At 45.5% G+C, this 18,856-nt stretch overlaps 1 protein-coding gene across 1 annotated transcript; it reads right to left on the bottom strand.

The window, feature by feature from the left end:
* Window positions 1–6,969: 6,969 nt before the first annotated feature.
* Window positions 6,970–17,735, bottom strand: ACP6 (acid phosphatase 6, lysophosphatidic). The gene is made up of 10 exons (XM_073304385.2): window positions 17,008–17,735; window positions 13,424–13,552; window positions 13,208–13,338; window positions 12,560–12,639; window positions 11,463–11,550; window positions 9,708–9,840; window positions 8,626–8,726; window positions 7,847–7,942; window positions 7,455–7,620; window positions 6,970–7,146 (listed from the first exon to the last, which is right to left on the bottom strand). Exons 1-10 carry the CDS (start codon window positions 17,203–17,205, stop codon window positions 7,021–7,023), a joined length of 1,248 nt encoding a protein of 415 aa, XP_073160486.1. The 5' UTR covers window positions 17,206–17,735; the 3' UTR covers window positions 6,970–7,020.
* Window positions 17,736–18,856: the final 1,121 nt, after the last annotated feature.

The raw sequence follows: 18,856 nt of genomic DNA, 5'->3' as shown, positions 1-18,856 counted from the left end.
TATATCTTATAAAAGGTACTGTATTGGTTGCTGTGTGCCTCTTTCAGTTCACTTCTCCTGTATTCGTTTTACCTGTCCTGAGCTGAACTTGATTGTTTCTTTGAGTTTGGCATTATCTCAGAGGGGCAGACCTGAACGCTGGAGATGGTATCCACAGCCTCTTTCAACACTTTGAGGGCTGGAGAATTGGTTAAAAACTCTCCTGCTTCTGGACATCCTTCTGGGTTAGTGGTTCTTGGAGACACTTGCCTTGCAGTGGACCTTTCTGTTGCAACTGGGAGAAGATCTGACGCTGTTTGCAAAGTCTGTTCACTGCCAAAGTGTCTCTGCCCAAAGGGCAACACTCAATGGTTCTTTGTCACACTGGGTTGCTGATGAGTGAGGTGGGGTTTCTGACTTGTGGATTAGAGGCTAAGGTAAAGGGGAAAGAACTAAAATAAATGACAAAGGTGATAAATTCTCAGTGAGCAGATTTTTTAACGAAACAGCCCGACTGGGTAAATTGTTGCCTTGCTGCTCTTTCATTGATCCATGTCTAATTCCATCTCTGCTTTTTTCAAACCTTTTTGAGAGAATTTCAGCAATCAAGTTTTATGTCGTGTGCATGGGGAGGAGAGACTGGATACTAAAACATAGTCCTTTCTCCTGAGTAAAACTGCAATTTATTCTCAAATCCTCCTCCTGCTTTGTTTGAAGGAATGAGGTAGACTTTATTCATACAAGCTTGGCTGCTCTTTCTCCGTAGTAACGTGGGAGGAAACATTCTGCTATTCAGATTCTCATTTCAAATCTCTGCACAGCCTGATGGTGAAAAAGCCCAAAAGGTAACCCCCAGATGGCCGGTTAGCTCAGTTAGAGTGTGGTGCTAATAACACCAAGGTCGCGGGTTCGATCCCTGTACGGGCCACACCTTTGAGGGGGGAGGGATAGCTCAGTGGTTTGAGTATTGGCCTGCTAAACCAAGGGTTGTGAGTTCAATCCTTGAGGAGGCCATTTGGGATCTGGGGCAAAAATTGGGGATTGGTCCTGCTTTGAGCAGGGGGTTGGACTAGATGACCTCCTGAGGTCCCTTCCAACCCTGATATTCTATGATTCTATGGTGAACTTCTGAAACTTAATGGTAACATCCCTGCTATATCACACATACATGGTAAATATTTGAAATCTGTTTAAAGTCGTAGACTGTGGTATTGCAGACAGTTCATTTGTAAAGTACACATGCAATTCTCAGTATCAGGGTCTAAAAGACGGTATATTCTCTGGGTTGCAGACCATATAACAGGCTAGCTAATCTACTCAAGAACCATGCAAGTGAGGAGCTGTATCTTGCATACAAATTCTCCTACCAGCTAGCTTAGTATCTGTCTTCTGGTGGTACCCACTAAGTGATGCTTCAGAAGATTTACAACATTCTTTATGCTCTTGGGATCTAACCTATGTTGAATCAGAAGGTACTGGGACAGGTTACTGCCTGAGTGGCATCAGTGCCTAAGCCGCATTCTTTGATATGAATTTAGGCATCCTCATATCTTTCTTTTCTTAATTATAGATGTGACTCCTAGACAAATTATCTAGACCTCTTAAATATAGCGTCTGTTCTGATGAACTGCTAAGGCACTGTAAGCCACAGATTGCAAATATGTTGCATAAAATTTAATTTAGTCAATAAGCGCAGCACCAATAATTTAATGAAGAATCTGCTTGTTCTCTAACAGCAGAAAGAGGTGCAGCTGATTAATTTTCACCACACTTCATAATTTTGAATACATCCATCATGTCTAATGTAAATGTTCTTTTCCACATGTAATCTTTACACACTCATGTCTTCACACATAATTAAATATATGCAGTTGTCCTCTGCGAAATTTATTCACTATTTGATTTTTCTTGAAGAGAGATGAACAAAGTTGAAGGCAAGACTCCAAGTTAGAGAAGTACCATGGTCTGCTACATCAACTTGGTAGCAGCGACTCTTAAAAGATCTCATCTCATGTCTGCTGTTGGCCTGTTCCCTTTATTCTCTTCCCACTTTCAGCAGTGGATCCTCCAAGTTCAAAGCAGTCCAATGTAGATAATTTACAGTATTTTTATAGCTGCCTATTGTAGACATGACACTTCAATACCTTGTGCCATATATTGTGTTTTAAACAGCTGGAGTGTCTCTCTTTAATCCTTTAAAGAAAACTCCACTAACATTTACTGTGTTGGAGCCACAGGCTCCACTTCAACTCAGTATCAGCTTCTCCTCCTCTAATGAAACTTCCACACCAAGTTTTAAGACATTCTCCCTACTAACGCCTCAGCATAGAATCATAGAATATCAGGGTTGGAAGGGACCCCAGAAGGTCATCTAGTCCAACCCCCTGCTCAAAGCAGGACCAATTCCCAGTTAAATCATCCCAGCCAGGGCTTTGTCAAGCCTGACCTTAAAAACCTCTAAGGAAGGAGATTCTACCACCTCCCTAGGTAACGCATTCCAGTGTTTCACCACCCTCTTAGTGAAAAAGGTTTTTCCTAATATCCAATCTAAACCTCCCCCACTGCAATTTGAGACCATTACTCCTCGTTCTGTCATCTGCTACCATTGAGAACAGTCTAGAGCCATCCTCTTTGGAACCCCCTTTCAGGTAGTTGAAAGCAGCTATCAAATCCCCCCTCATTCTTCTCTTCTGCAGGCTAAACAATCCCAGCTCCCTCAGCCTCTCCTCATAACTCATGTGTTCCAGTCCCCTAATCATTTTTGTTGCCCTTCGCTGGACTCTCTCCAATTTATCCACATCCTTCTTGTAGTGTGGGGCCCAAAACTGGACACAGTACTCCAGATGAGGCCTCACCAATGTCGAATAGAGGGGAACGATCACGTCCCTCGATCTGCTCGCTATGCCCCTACTTATACATCCCAAAATGCCATTGGCCTTCTTGGCAACAAGGACACACTGCTGACTCATATCCAGCTTCTCGTCCACTGTCACCCCTAGGTCCTTTTCCGCAGAACTGCTGCCTAGCCATTCGGTCCCTAGTCTGTAGCTGTGCATTGGGTTCTTCCGTCCTAAGTGCAGGACCCTGCACTTATCCTTATTGAACCTCATCAGATTCCTTTTGGCCCAATCTTCCAATTGGCCTAGGTCCTTCTGTATCCTATCCCTCCCCTCCAGCGTATCTACCACTCCTCCCAGTTTAGTATCATCCGCAAATTTGCTGAGAGTGCAATCCACACCATCCTCCAGATCATTTATGAAGATATTGAATAAAACCGGCCCCAGGACTGACCCTTGGGGCACTCCACTTGATACCGGCTGCCAACTAGACATGGAGCCATTGATCACTACCCGTTGAGCCCGACAATCTAGCCAGCTTTCTACCCACCTTATAGTGCATTCATCCAGCCCATACTTCCTTAACTTGCTGACAAGAATACTATGGGAGACTGTGTCAAAAGCTTTGCTAAAGTCAAGAAACAATACATCCACTGCTTTCCCTTCATCCACAGAACCAGTAATCTCATCATAAAAGGCGATTAGATTAGTCATGCATGACCTTCCCTTGGTGAATCCATGCTGGCTGTTCCTGATCACTTTCCTCTCATGCAAGTGCTTCAGGATTGATTCTTTGAGGACCTGCTCCATGATTTTTCCAGGGACTGAGGTGAGGCTGACTGGCCTGTAGTTCCCAGGATCTTCCTTCTTCCCTTTTTTAAAGATTGGCACTACATTAGCCTTTTTCCAGTCATCCGGGACTTCCCCGGTTCGCCACGAGTTTTCAAAGATAATGGCCAGTGGCTCTGCAATCACAGCCGCCAATTCCTTCAGCACTCTCGGATGCAACTCGTCCGGCCCCATGGACTTGTGCATGTCCAGCTTTTCTAAATAGTCCCTAACCGCCTCTATCTCCACAGAGGGCTGGCCATCTCTTCCGCATTTTGTGATGCCCAGCGCAGCAGTCTGGGAGCTGACCTTGTTAGTGAAAACAGAGGCAAAAAAAGCATTGAGTACATTAGCTTTTTCCACATCCTCTGTCACTAGGTTGCCTCCCTCATTCAGTAAGGGGCCCACACATTCCTTGGCTTTCTTCTTGTTGCCAACATACCTGAAGAAACCCTTCTTGTTACTCTTGACATCTCTGGCTAGCTGCAGCTCCAGGTGCGATTTGGCCCTCCTGATAACATTCCTACATGCCCGAGCAATATTTTTATACTCTTCCCTGGTCATATGTCCAACCTTCCACTTCTTGTAAGCTTCTTTTTTATGTTTAAGATCCGCTAGGATTTCACCATTAAGCCAAGCTGGTCGCCTGCCATATTTACTATTCTTTCGACTCATCGGGATGGTTTGTCCCTGTAACCTCAACAGGGATTCCTTGAAATACAGCCAGCTCTCCTGGACTCCTTTCCCCTTCAAGTTAGTCCCCCAGGGGATCCTGGCCATCCGTTCCCTGAGGGAGTCGAAGTCTGCTTTCCTGAAGTCCAGGGTCCGTATCCTGCTGCTTACCTTTCTTCCCTGCGTCAGGATCCTGAACTCAACCAACTCATGGTCACTGCCTCCCAGATTCCCATCCACTTTTGCTTCCCCTACTAATTCTACCCAGTTTGTGAGCAGCAGGTCAAGAAAAGCGCCCCCCCAGTTGGCTCCTCTAGCACTTGCGCCAGGAAATTGTCCCCTACGCTTTCCAAAAACTTCCTGGATTGTCTATGCACCGCTGTATTGCTCTCCCAGCAGAGCAGTTCTGGTTTTCCCAGAGAAAACCAGTTCTTTACTTTAACTGCTTGTTGCGCACCATCTTTAAATCAACATTGGATATGTTTTCCCTATAGTTATTATTCTTAAGTTTGAAGGACTTCTAGTTTAAAAAAACAAAGCAAACAAACCCGTCTGATGCTGCATTGAGGGGGAGATGGACTGGATGCCCTAAATGAACTTGTATTACATTAAGGCTTAGTTTTCCTTTATAGAAATTTCTCAGTTGATCATATTAGATTCAGTAATTGGCTTTACTAGTGTATCCTTAGACATACATTGCATAAACTGTAAGTAGCAGGATTCCTCTTTCTTCTCTCTTGTAGAGAGAAGCCCTGTTCTGGAGTTGATGACTTTGAAAAATAATATCCATGTTAGCATAAATACCTCTGCTACTTCATACCTGTATTTGCTTTTTAGCAGTTGGCAGTATCCTCCAGTCCTGTAGACTTATAGCTCTTAACTTCCTCCTTTGGTATTTGTCTTTGTTTAAAACTACACTCATCTCCCATCAGAATTCCTTTCAAAACTATTATTTATAGTGGCTACAGGTCTGCTAGACATTAGATAGCTCTATAGGTCTTGGACAAAGCCCCCAGCACACAGTGCCTTTGTAGTGCTCCTGTTGCATCACTTCTGGCTGAGTGTTGAGCAGAAGAATATTACTGCTAGTCATAGACAATGAGCAAAGACAAGGGCAACTTCCTCAGCAGATCTTGGCTTAATTCTTTCATCACACCATCACCCTTCCGTTTTAATCTTGGGCTTATATTGGAGTTGTCATACTGAATTAGTCCATTTAGTCCAGTATCTTGTCCGACAGCGGCCAGTGCCAGAAACCCCATATATAACATTATGGAATAACCTGTTGAGAGCTGAAGCATGAGGGTTTTATACTTTTTCTAAGATGTATTTTATCCTACCTAGGGTAAGTGGTTCTTTTCATTAGCTGTATAGTCCTTCAAAATCTGCCTGTGTTCTTGAGTATCTTGTTGCTCTATGATGAGGGTAAACGATCTTATATTTTACCTTCTGTACAGCTTTAGTTATTGTATAGACTTCCTATAATGTCCCCTTTCCTGATAGTCCTCATGGCTTCAGTCTCCACATAAATAATTAATCTTTATGGCTGTAATCACTTCCATTGCTCTTCTTAGAATGCTTTCTGCTGTCATTCTTGAGCTAGTGGGCCCAGAGCTGAACACAGTGATCCAAATGAGGGTGTGCCATTGACTAATATGTTCAGGAGGTGTGAGAAGTTAATTGCAGTTAACACATATGATTAATTCAAAGTAAATTAAAGTTTGGGTTTTTTTTGGATGTATGCTAATTGCATACCTCTGAGATAGGGCTTGGTCGGGAGGGAGACATGGCCAGTCTTAAGGATGGGGCAGGGGGGGGCACTCTAACTGGTGTATTCCTAGAGTGCTCTTACTGAGTACAAGCTGCCATGATCCTTCCCAGTTTGTGAAATCTGCAAGTATAGGCTAGAGTAGTTCACTAAACTTCCCTGTTAAATTGAGACATCAAATTCACCTAGGCATTCATTGTGTATGTTCCCATACTTAACCTTGGCTTGGTGTAGTTATATGCTCAAAGCAGGCAAATTTCCATATGTATCATGATGATAGGGGATTCAGCAACCTCTTTACTGCCTTGGAAATGGGAGAGGTCTGCATGGACCATATACATTATCAATGGACTAGACTACTTTGAGCAAACATGCTGCTTGGGACTTAAGGTGAGATAAAGAAGGGAAGATAGCTTCTGAGCCGAGCATGGCTGCTATGGTGGGGAAAAAGAGGCAACAGTCTACATTGCTTTCAACATAAACACCAATGGAGGTACCCTGCAGAGTGTCATCTCTAGAAGATAATCTGACATACTCCAGCCTTTTGCTATTAGGGAGCGGGTGCGGGGGGTGATGTTTTCCCTTCTATGTGCACAGCAGCAGGTCAGGCCAAAGCTTCTGTCTTCCTTCGCTATCTTCAGCGTGAGAGACAATCTCTAACTGCCTTTGTATTTTGACAGTAGTTCATACTGGCAGATGCACTACCCAGATGTGAGGTTGAGTTACTCTATATTACACACACTACCTCCTCTTGCTGCAAATGCATGAGTTAGCAGCAGTGCATACCAGACCGGCGGAATCCTGCATCTGGCATGAACAGGTCTAGTCACCTTCATAGCAATTTGTTGGATGGCGAGAGGGAGGAAAGAGTTCAAACACCAAAGGTTGTAGGCAGGAAACTGAGTTTTATTTTAATACTACTTATGAATTAATTTGCTAGTTCTCCTCCATGTGGGAGCAAAGGACACTGTACTTCTCTGGACTTACAGCATAGTGGGATAGAGCATTTAGAAATTCCTCCAGTGGGCAGAGAGCTGCTCTGCATCCTCTCACCAATTGTTCCTGCAGAGAGACAATCAAGTTTACACCCATTTAGTAAATGACATGTGCTTATGTTGCCAAAACCCCTTTTGTATGATCTCAAACATGATGAGGCAGAGGATAAAGAACTTTGCCAGAAGGTCCCACTGAATCAGTGGCCAGGCCAGAAAGATAATTAGGCTCCTCCCTACTCATCTTGTGGGTGAGTATTTTAATTATGTTCCCTCTGACAGCCGAAATCTCTTATTCCACAGCTTAGTGTGCTGGAAATCTGCTGCAAGACCTAGTATCTAGCCACTTGCATTGCAGAGCCACCACTGAGTCCTTACCTCTCCATTGTAAGACAGATGTACAAACCATTCTTTGGACTGGCGATGCTGATAGAGTTCCACTGTCACGTCTGCGGCATAGGGTGGCCACTTGTGATCAAAGGTCCCCAGTGCCATCAACAGAGGGATGAGGGTAACGTCATGAGCAGCATAGAGAATGAGCTTTCTGAGGGGTGAGAGGAGAGATACTAAAACATTTTGCATTTATTTCTCTGGATATCTAGCTACCACCTGCATGCCTTTGTTAATGGTGGATTAGCTTTTAAAACTCAGATAATGGTTGCATACACAGCTGTTCCTTTACTCATGCACACTCAATGTCTAAGTAAATTGGCTCTTTACAGGTGCAGCCAGTCACTGATAGCTAGAGAGACAATTATATCGTCCTGTACCTGGCCTTTGTAGCAGGAGATGATGGATCCATTGCTTTCATTATATTCTCATGTACTGCATAGAGAAGAGGACCAACACACATCTGGAGAACCTCTCTAGAACAGATGGAATTGGAAATTAGTCTGAACAAAAAACTGTGGTCCGAACAAAAAAAGTTGGTGAACTCTTGATCTGTCCTTTTATTTCCCTTTCCTGTTTTGTTTGCTCTGATATTCGGATACTCAACCTGGGGTCATGACTATACCCTCCACTTCCATAATGGCTTGAAGGAAGGGGGAATCCTGAAACATTGTTTTAATGCAGGGTCAAAATATGGAGAGGTTGAGAACCACAGCCCTAATAAAAGGGGAAAGCATTCCCATCACCCGAGAAGAGCTGCTGGGCATTGCAGGTGGGGGACTTTTTTAAGGAAAAAATATCATGTCCTTGGGCAAAGTTAGCCTCCTATCTCCTTTTACGAACAATTGTGAAACGGTTACTCAGCTATGTATATCAGCTGAAAATGTTCTGCAAGTTGTGTGCTGCAGGCCTACTCTTCCCACCTGTATCAACCCCTCTCTTTGCAGCCCAGCTGTGCGTTACAGGTGATGCACCACCAGGATAATCCTCTGCCTGGTGGAAATCAGATTCCACACGTCTGGAATGACATCCTGCAAAAGGGATTCTTTGCTCATCCAGCCCCAGCCTCCCATACTGGAACCTTCCCCGCTTCCCCACTCAACCTAGTGAAGTGTAGAACTTTTCCTTCAGGCTGGGGTCTGGAGATATGAGACATCACCTTGAATTGTGTTCCAGAATGTAAATCATTGAGTCGATAGATCGACGCTCAATCGTTTTCAGGAAGTTCTTCAGCACGAGGCAGCTGGGCAAGTCATGTACCTGAAAGAACACGTGGGGTGTAACAACCAGTGTGCAGGTACTGAGGACACATACACACTCACACCTAAACAGGTGTTCATGGGCTAAGTTTCACACTATGCACACTTCACAGGTCTGCACTTGCTGTCGGAAACTAAATTGTGATGGGTGTTGCAGTTTTGGGGGAATTTAACATAAGGAGCTGGCCCTTATACCATCTGCAAGGTTTATATATATTTCTCCTTAAGCTTTCACTCACATAAAAAGCACTAAAGGTGCTCTTGGCACTTATGATGGACGCACAGAGCTATTCGGCTGACAGCCAGACCAGGTGAATCCTCTTAGTTCCAATGTGAATAGGGCTATAAAAAGGAGTTTGAGCCTCTCTGAGACAGGGAACTTTGAGCAAAGACAGAATCCTGCAAGAAAAAGCCCTGGAACCAGCCAAACTCAAGAGGAAGGATAAGTCAAGGTCTATGTAAGTTAACAATAAAGGCAAACTTCAGGAAGGCAGTAAATTTGGATCATATGTACCGTGGTAGGAGCCAGGTGGAAATGCTGCCTGCCTGTAGGCTCAGTTCTTTGCATGCTGATTAGAGCTAGGTAAATAATAGTAGGAAAATTTTTTGCAAATATATAGGCCAATATTTGAATTATTTACTAAGCTTTGTAAGCTGAGTAAAGGAAGAAAAATATTTCTTTACCTTATTTCAGGGGTGGGGGAGAACTTGCCATTTAAATAAATTTGTCTATTTTACAACCACATGCCTGCCAACTCTTGTTGGTTAGAGGAGAGGTTGCTCTGAACCTTGCTTCATATTAAGACAATCTTCCTCAGGCTGCTACTTTCCAAGAGCTGCATCCAGCCAACTGGGCTGCACAGGTAGATGCCTGTGGAACGCCATTGACTTTACGGGGCTCTGCATATCCACAAGGGTCTACCTGTGTGGATCAGCTTGCAGGATAGGGGCCTGACATTGCTTCAATTATGTCCAACCTCACCTGCTCAGCGAAGATGTTGTCAAGGAGAAGAAAAAAATCCACAGGCTTCTCACTGTCGATCCCCATCTCCTCTCGAATCATCTTCAAATCATCAGAGATGCCCGGCTGCAACAAGACACTTTCCATTTTACCCCTGTCAAGAAAAATGAGGCTTTTTAGATCCTCAGGCATGCTGGCAAGAGCAACAAGATAGCCACAAGAGAACCTCCCTGCTCGTTGAGTAAGGCTGTCTTCCAGGAGTGCATGGGGGAAGAGAATGGAAACCGCTTAGTGCTGGATGGTGTCCCAGCATTTGGAATGCTGACACTAGAAGAGACAGATTCTCAGTGTCTGAGCTGATGCTGAGATTTTAGATTTGTCAGTAGGACTCTAACCTGGGGAGGAGATGTTCATTCCAAGGAGGAAATCTAAATGAGACAAGCATTTCAAAAGAAAAGGACACACTCAGCAATGATTACATATCAATTGGTAGGCGGTGTCACTGGAACTCAGCCCACCTGTACCTCCAGGGAGCACTACTTTGCCAAGCTTGCCTCACAAGGAACGAGCAGTGAAAAACCTCTGGACTGACTTCTACATTTGTTGTATTTATTATAGGGGCAATGCAGAGTGATGTCTTTAGTTAACTTGGCCTCTAGCCCCTCTTTTCAATTCTTTTTAAACTGCCAGACTTCACCCATTTGGGCAGTGAATGTCCATGCTGGATCTTTGCTTCAGTCTGAATGGGGGGGCGCGGCATGTGTCAGCAAAAACTCTTCAGCCTTTTCCCAGAACTAAATTGGGGGAAAACAGCTTTATCAATGTTAAAGAAAAAAGTCTGACCATTTCTTTCAACAGCTCTAGCACCTCACAAATCCATCCCTATTTGGCAATCCTCCCAAAAATTTTTACACATCTGCAATTGTTCAGTGCTTGCTCCTTAGTGGTGTGAATGTTCCAGCTGCGGTGTGCATGTTCTCAGGCCTCACTGAGCTGCCTGCAGTAGTCAGCCTGCTTGCCTGTCCACTCCTAACCCCATCAAAATACACCCTACCTTGCAAAGCTAAGCACTCCGTTTTCATACGCCAGAATTAAGGTTGCCTCTTGGTGTGTGAGAATTCTGATACTCTACTAGGCTGTAGACATGAGCGTATCAAATAATCCAAGACAAGCCCAGTACATATGTGCAAAGGGGACAGAGTTAGATAGCACTGGCAACCGTAAATCTGGCATTTATTAACTTGAGTGCCTGACTTTGCAACCTTAATGTTCTTTTCATGTAGATTTTTATAAGAAATATTTTAAATTCTCAGATAAAAACTTTGGATTTAAGGCTGAGCACCAGTTTAACAATCAGTTAAGGGTATAAATATTACACGGATGTTGTAATGATCCCAAAACAAAACACTACACACGCCCTGGACATTCAGAGTTAAGGTTAAATTTAAAATAAATCCAAACACCTTAAAGAATGGAACTGTAGAGTTAAGGCTTCCAAGCAACCTTAACTCTGCCGTGTAGTGATGCCATGTTATAACCATACAATTATGATTTGTGCACAAGTGTCCATAGTGATTAGATTAAACTGATCTTTCAAGAGCCATTAAATATTTTTCCCACACTGTCACTAATACTTTATGCAACTGCACAGAGACAAGGAGTACAGCCATTGCAATAGGAAGAATTCAGTGAATGAGGAAAACATGGTGCTTTCAGTTATTAGCAGTGATGTGCCATGATGGGGACCTCATAAGGAGAGATGTGACTGGGGATTACCTGCTCAAATGCTTCAGGCGCCGACAGTTCTGGTAATTGGGGTAGAGGATTTCAGTGCTTGCTTCATCAGTGACAATAGTGATGGGTCCTGTGGAATGGTCAAGAGGAGGCTTCTGTTATCTCTAGCATAACTGGGTTTGCCTTATACTAGATCTGCTTTCACCAGTACAGGAATACAGAATTGGGCCTTTGTGCAAGACCATCTCCTATAAAAGTCAATTTCCTTGTGCAAGGTCTCACCTTTGTCCTCATGTCCTTCCAAGGCTCTGCCAGATTCTATTTTTGTTAATCAATATTTACATTGTGGTACCACCTAGAGGCCGTTCAGTTTGGAGCCTCACTGTGCACAGCTGTGGGCATACAGATCATAAATGGCAATCTCTGCCTTAAAGAGTTTATTGCTGTAGGAATCTTAACTGAGCCAGGGTGTGCGCGCGAGTGTCTGTGTGTGGTATTTCCTACTGCTGAGTTTAGTATTACTGTGTACCACAAAATATATCCCTCCCTGTTACCCATTAAGAGAGTTATGAGCTGGTAGGTAATTTTACTGCTGCCAGGACATTCAAGCCTAGGGACCAACAGCAAATGAGATGCTCTCAAGACAGTCATATCTCTAGGGGCTGCTCCCTGTGACATTAGTCTCACATTGGTGAGCTTCAGGATGCAGGTGAAGGTGTTTCTGGATGGTCAAACTTTTAGCAGAGCTCAGGACTCTTACAAGCAGAATGCTCCAGGTTCTCTAGAGAAACATTTCGGACTTGACAATGTAATGTGGCCTACTCTTCATTTCTCATTGCCTGTTTCTGACACTGGTAAATGCTGCCCTACTCAGTCAAGCTGAGCTTGCAGCACCAGTGGGAAGGGATCAAGGATGGGCATCAACATGAAGCCAAGGAAGAGACAGACCAGAAGGCAAACTGACAACTCATGCACTAGGCAGGAGATCCTAGATGGGAGGAAGAGCAACAGAAGGGTGGTGGGGAGACAGCAACTTGGGGACCAGAGCAGTTGGGATGTGTGAGAGGAGAGTGTATCTAGGCTAGATAGAGGGTGGGAAGAAAAGTCAGAAATGACCCCTCCACACACACACACCATACCTTCTTTATGCTGTTGGAATAGCCCAGCTAGCAGACACCGAGTAGACTCCAAATTGCGAACAATATTAGTGGAACGGATGCTGAAAGAGAGAAGGCAGCTTGTGAACTGTAAACAAGGCCACATCCAAGAACAACCTGTTGGACATGGGACCTTGATCTCCTCATGAATCAGCAGCTCCAGATCCCCACTGTCAATATTAGCATCACCTGAAATGGCAACTCGGACACTGGAAGGCACTAGTGCAGTAGTTCTCAAACTTTTGTACTGGTGACCCCTATCACACAGCAAGCCTCACAGTGCAAACTCCCTCCCCCCCCCCGCCCCTAGAAATTAAAAACACTTTTTAAAAAATATATTTAACACTATTATGAATGCTGGAGGTGAAGCAAGGTTTGGGGGTAGAAGCTGACAGCTCGTGACCCCCACATGTAATAACTTCATGACCCCTGCCTCCTCCCCCCCCCGCCCCGGTTTGAGCACCCCTGCACTAGTGACTCCTGGTACAAAGTTGTACTGGCCATGTGGGAGGGGTCAGAGGCCTGCAGTGAGAAACACTGCGGGAGGAGGATGTCAGTCAGGGAGCTTTCATCCAAGAAGTAAAAGTGAGGGCTGTGGGGGGACTCATGCAGGAATTTTCAGAAACTCACAAGACCTCAGAAGGTTTGAACACTGGAGATAGAAAGTTGATCTTCTCCACATAGCTTCTCCTCAGCCTTTCCCCCAGTTCAAACATCTGCTGCATCCCCACTGTTGTCAGCTGCCCAGCAATAACACCACCCTGGGGAGAGAAACAGCAGTCACATTCAGTGCCTGGAAAGATTAAAGTCTCAAAGAGGAACCTGATCAAGGGGAAAGTCTCTCACCTTCAGTGTGGTCTTTTTGTATTGATCTTCATAAGGGGAGTGGGGTTTTGGCCCACCAGAGAGGTCAGTTACTGTGTAATCAAACTGGGTTTGAGCAGGGACTTCTAACAGAGTTGGATGCCACTCCACCTGATGCAAAAACATGAGAGAAATGCTTCAGTAGAAAATAATAATCTTCCAATCGCATCAGAACTACTCTGGGCTACACCAAAGCATGGGGGAACACACGGCGCTGCCTCTGCAATAATGAGACAGGATCAGGTAATACATAGTACATGACGCTATCATCTCCTGTTATATAGCACAGCATCTTGGAATGTATGGTGCTAGGACATCTGAGACCCTCCATTATTGAGACATGCAACATGACCTCTCTATTGCTCCTGAGAACCTCCAGCGCTGAGACAGCCATACCCCTCTAGCAGCTGACGAAATAACAGGCGACACACCTGCTACTAACAGCAAACTGAATTTCTCCTTGAGTTAAATGGTAGAGCTAGTACTCTCAGATTCAAGAGCTCCCAATCGGAGTCCACGAAAAGTTGGGTCAATCACAATGATGCCCAGGTAAGTGGGGTAGTGTAGTGCCTGTTTACTGGAGCAGCCTGCATAGCAAGTGCTCATTGCCTTGGCACAGCTCTCTGGGTCTGAGCATTGGGAGTCGAGCACTTGGTTAAAGTGGCAAGTAGAAATGGTTTTGCCACTTCAGTGGCAGGGAGCGTGAGAGGGATGATCTCTACTGCTGCTGCTGTACTGGCAAGATCTAGCCATTTTTTACTCCAAGCCCTAAATTTGTGCCACCTACAACAGAAAACTGAAGCCAGTACCCATTGTACCTGTACAAAGAAGGCGTGGACCCGGATGGATCTTGGTTCAAAAGGGCAGCAAAAAATTGGATCTAGCTGGTATTTGGCAAACACTGTAATTAAAAGTGGCTTTGTGCACTTAAACAGATACGTATCTTCTTCAGTAACAATGTGTAGTTACATACATTTGGAGAAAATGTGACACTGTAGTTGGATCTCTGCACATGACGCTATTTAAGTTAGAAGTGCGACAGACATCTTTCTGAGCGTGTCAGATGCCAAACACTATTTTATATCAGATACTGAGTGTGGCTAAGGATAGGACATCAACAGCTTCTCAGTACACAAAAGTGAATTTATAGTATTTCCATGTAGTTAAACTAGTGATCGTAATTATGTGTACTTCTACAGTAACAGAGGATCCAGTTCTGCCTCAGCTATGCACCCACACCAACTTCAATAGAATATGTTCGGGCACTCAATATTAACTACGTTTTAAATTAATACATCAGAACCATGCTAAACTGCAACTTCCTAATTCCCATGTTTAAATAAATGGTGTGAACCCTCTTCTCAGCAAAGATTTAACAGCAGACTCCTGTAGTGAGGTTTCATATTGCCAAGACTTCATTACTTTTTCACATTATTAGAGAGTACGTTTACTACTACGCCATATTGTATAAATAATTAAAATTAAACGACAGCTATCACAATAAATGAATAGAGAACACTGTAATGAAATAGCTTTGTTATTCTGTTCACTTACTAATTAAAAAAAATCAGCACTTGGTAATGGGACTCCCTGTTGTCACGCCAAATGAGCAAGGCTTTATAGTATTGTTAATTGCATCTAACTTTAATTAATTACTATTTTATCCAATATTGCTATTTTTTCCAAAATGGTATCCTAACAATTCTGACTCCCTTTATCCTGTTTGGATTTCTGTACAAGTCAATTTGAATCAGAGATCTTTCTCATCCCTGTTTTAAAGACAGCCATTACACCACCCCGGCTAACATATCTACCAAAGCCACAAATTTGATAGCAATCTAGGTCACAGTTGGAAACACATTTGGAACCAAACACTCATAAGCATAGTTGCACTGAACACACTAACATCAAATATGATCTGACCAACACTAGACAAGATGCTCCCTCTTCTTTCACCACACCAGCTCCATTTATTATCTACACAGATAGTAAAAACCTAAGATTTAGGGGCGAAAATGAACATGTTCTGATAGGATTCAGATACCACATCCAGGAGTTTGGAAGATTCACCAAGTCTGAATCCCTGCACATACAAATGTCTCTGAAGCAGGGCACTGACTATGTTTGGGATTAGATTAGATTAGGTCCATTAGACTCTTAGGTCCAAAGCCCTTGCCTAGGAATTGCAGGTGTTCTCAGCACGATGACCAAAGGGCAAGCTAACCTTGCAAAAAGACACGTGTTACCCTTCAAAGGCACTTTGGTCTTTTGGGGTGTTTAGGCTTTAGAAACAATTTATGAGATGCCCAAAACAAAACAAAAAAACCCCAGAGTCCAGGCCAGAAGCCCCACCACCAGGCAGCACCATTTCCCAGTGTTGGATGCCAGAACCACCAGGCTCCCCAAGACAAAGGGCTGCCATGTCTTCACTTTGTCAAACCCATCCTGTTCACCGAGGATCTCCTCTCCTCCTGCTAAACCACACTGCCACTTCCCTGAAGGATAACTGCTCTTCTCCTCATAAATAAGTGTAAAACACACAGCAGGTAGGGAGGTAGGGGAGAATGGTGTACAGATAAGCATTTTGTTTTTAACACTAATTGTCATTATACAGAGTAATTGATTTTGAGTTGAGAGAAGAAAACTAAAAATTAAGTGGATCCAGTAGTGGATTTCCGTCCTCTCCTCCCAAGCTTTATTGCACCAGAATGCACTGGGAACCAGACTCTTCTAGTGCAAGGGCACTGAATAGAAGTGTTGTTTGTAAGGAGCCAAAATGGCCTAATAGACTGGGGCTTAGGAGACCTGATTTCTAGTCCTAACTCTGCTGCAGGGAGGAGACCTTAGGTAAGTCATGTCCCCTTGTGCCTCAGTTTCCTCCATCTGTTAAATGAGGATAATGAGACTTCCTTTGTAAAACGCTTTAAAATCTAGTAATAAAAGAGAAGTGTTATTATTGAATGGTAAAATGTGGGAACCAAAATACAGTTGAGTCCAGAAGAATCCAAATGCTAGATCTGAAATTTTGCTACTCTAGTTGATCTGTCAGGGTCCAAATTTTACTATTGTAGTGTCGTCAGCTATACTTGTTTATAATTATGGTACAGAAACTGGGAGTTCACTCAGAGCTCAGTCTGGACTGTGAATCAGGTGTACCAGGAAGAGTCAGAATTCACACTTTAGCACAGTAGTACTTGTCTACTTACCAGTAGACACTACAGTTTAGGAACAAAAATTACATAGATTTTACTTGAAGTCAAATTTTAAAAAACAACAAAACACTTCATGGTTGTGCTCTACTGCTCTCTAGTGCAGTGCTACTCAAAGTGGTGGTCCGTGGACCGGTGCCGGTCCGTGAGCCATTGGTTGCCCGTCTGCGCGCACATTGGAAAAAAAATTTGCCAGTCACCGCCACATCAGATAGCTTGAGAAGCACTGCTCTAGTGCACACCCTGTCACTGCAGATACTCTCCTCTCTCCCCAAGATACAGGGACAGCAGCTTCCTCTGCTCCTCAGATCAGCCACACCGCCCTCACCTCCGGAGTTTCGAGTAGCCCCCGCTCACCTGCTCTGGTTTCGGGATAGGTCTTAAAGGAGTGCGAGCTCCATGCCGAAATATGACCTGGACCAACTTCAGCTCCAGCTGAGGGCGATCGCTGCTGTATTGAGTTTTGTCCCTTCTCAGCTCAGCCAGGGCTACCCTCTTCTGGTGCACACAGAAAGCCAGGGTGCCCACGACACCCGCTCGAGCCCAGATACCCATGCCGAGGGGCTGTCCTCCCTAAGGGATGCTGCGTGTGCATTAGTTTATGTAATGGCAGCCCTGGGAAAGGCTGGCGGCGCAAGGAGGCCGCACCTCAGCCCACGAATTCAGCCGCCGCCCGCAGGCGGCTCGGGGGTGGCCAGGCAGCAAGTGTGAAAAATCAGGGCACGTTTCGGGGGTGGCGGTGGTGACAGCGGCGTTTATAAAGGCAAAGTCCCTAATATGGGAACATCTGGTGGTCACCCCAGCTGGGGGGCAAGGGGGAGGTTGTTGCCCCCCCCCCCGCCCCTTTCCTTTAGCGCAGCCCCTGAGCGAGGTGCCCGGGCGACGCCCAGCTCCGCCCGGGGCGAGCAGGGGAGCGAGGCAAAGCGTCACGTCGCAGCCACCGCCTCCTCTCCTTGCCGCAGCCCCGCTCCTGGCGCGCTGGGGGGGCGGGAGGGGACGGAGCGGACCCGTCCCCGCTACAAACTCCGGAGCCTCCCAGCCGGACCCGAGGCCAGTTCGATCACCCCGGACGGTGAGAAGAGCGGAGCTACGCAGAGGATTATGGGAAATGTAGTTTTCCCACCAGCGTGTTCCCTTGCTGGGAGCCCGCGGAGAGACTACAACGCCCAGGAGGCAGCGCGGCGAGGGGCCCCCTCCTCTTTCCTGGTGGCGTTCGCTGCGCGCTCACCTGTGAACTCAGAGGGCGACGGGACAAGCGCTGTGGAGATAGCGCATGCGCAGAAGAGGGACTCTCGATTGAGGGGGGTCTCGCGCTGTGGCTGGGCCGCGAGCGCAAGTTCCCGCAGGGCTGGGCGCGAGCTGAGGCGAGGCGTGTGCATTGGCGGGTGCCCTGGCCTTGGGGCTGGGCCACGCCCCCGCAGCTGGTAGCATCTCTCCCTCCCTTTTCTTGTGTGCAGTCCACAGTGAGCGGCTCCCCTTGCCCGCTGCAGAGATCATTCTTCCTTGCTCCTCAGAGACTGCAGAGGGCAGGGCCACCCACCCTCTGCAACCGTCTTCTCCAACACCCCCAAGCTGGTCCCCTCCATAGTCTCCCATGCACCACAAGATGTTCAGGAAGTCCCCCCGCCCGGACACCCCAAGATGTTCAAGAAGCCAAACACTCCCCACAAAAAATAGGCTTACAAGAAGTGGAAGATTGGACAAACGACCAGGGATGAGTATATAAATATTGGTCAGGCATGTAGGAATGGAATCAGGAAGGCTAAATCACACCTGGAGTTGCAGCTAGTGAGGGATGTTAAGAGTAACAAGAAGGGTTTCTTCAGGTATGTTGGCAATGAGAAGAAAGCCAAGGAAAGTGTGGGCCCCTTACTGAATGAGGGAGGCAACCCAATGACAGAGGATGTGGAAAAAGCTAATGTACTCAATGCTTTTTTTGCCTCTGTCTTCACGAACAAGGTCAGCTCCCAGACTACTGCACTGGGCAGCACAGCATGGGGGGGAGATGGCCAGCCCTCTGTGAAGGAAGAAGTGGTTCGGGACTATTTAGAAAAACTAGACGTGCACAAGTCCATGGGGCCGGATGTTTTGCATCCGAGAGTGCTAAAGGAATTGGCGGATGTGATTGCAGAGCCATTGGCCATTATCTTTGAAAACTCATGGCGATCGGGGGAAGTCCCAGAAGACTGGAAAAAGGCTAATGTAG

The sequence above is a fragment of the Lepidochelys kempii genome, chromosome 1, assembly GCF_965140285.1.
Source record: "Lepidochelys kempii isolate rLepKem1 chromosome 1, rLepKem1.hap1, whole genome shotgun sequence".
NCBI lineage: Eukaryota > Metazoa > Chordata > Testudines > Cheloniidae > Lepidochelys > Lepidochelys kempii.
The sequence above is the reverse complement of the archived record's forward strand: the minus strand, read 5'-3'. Positions and strand labels throughout refer to the sequence as shown.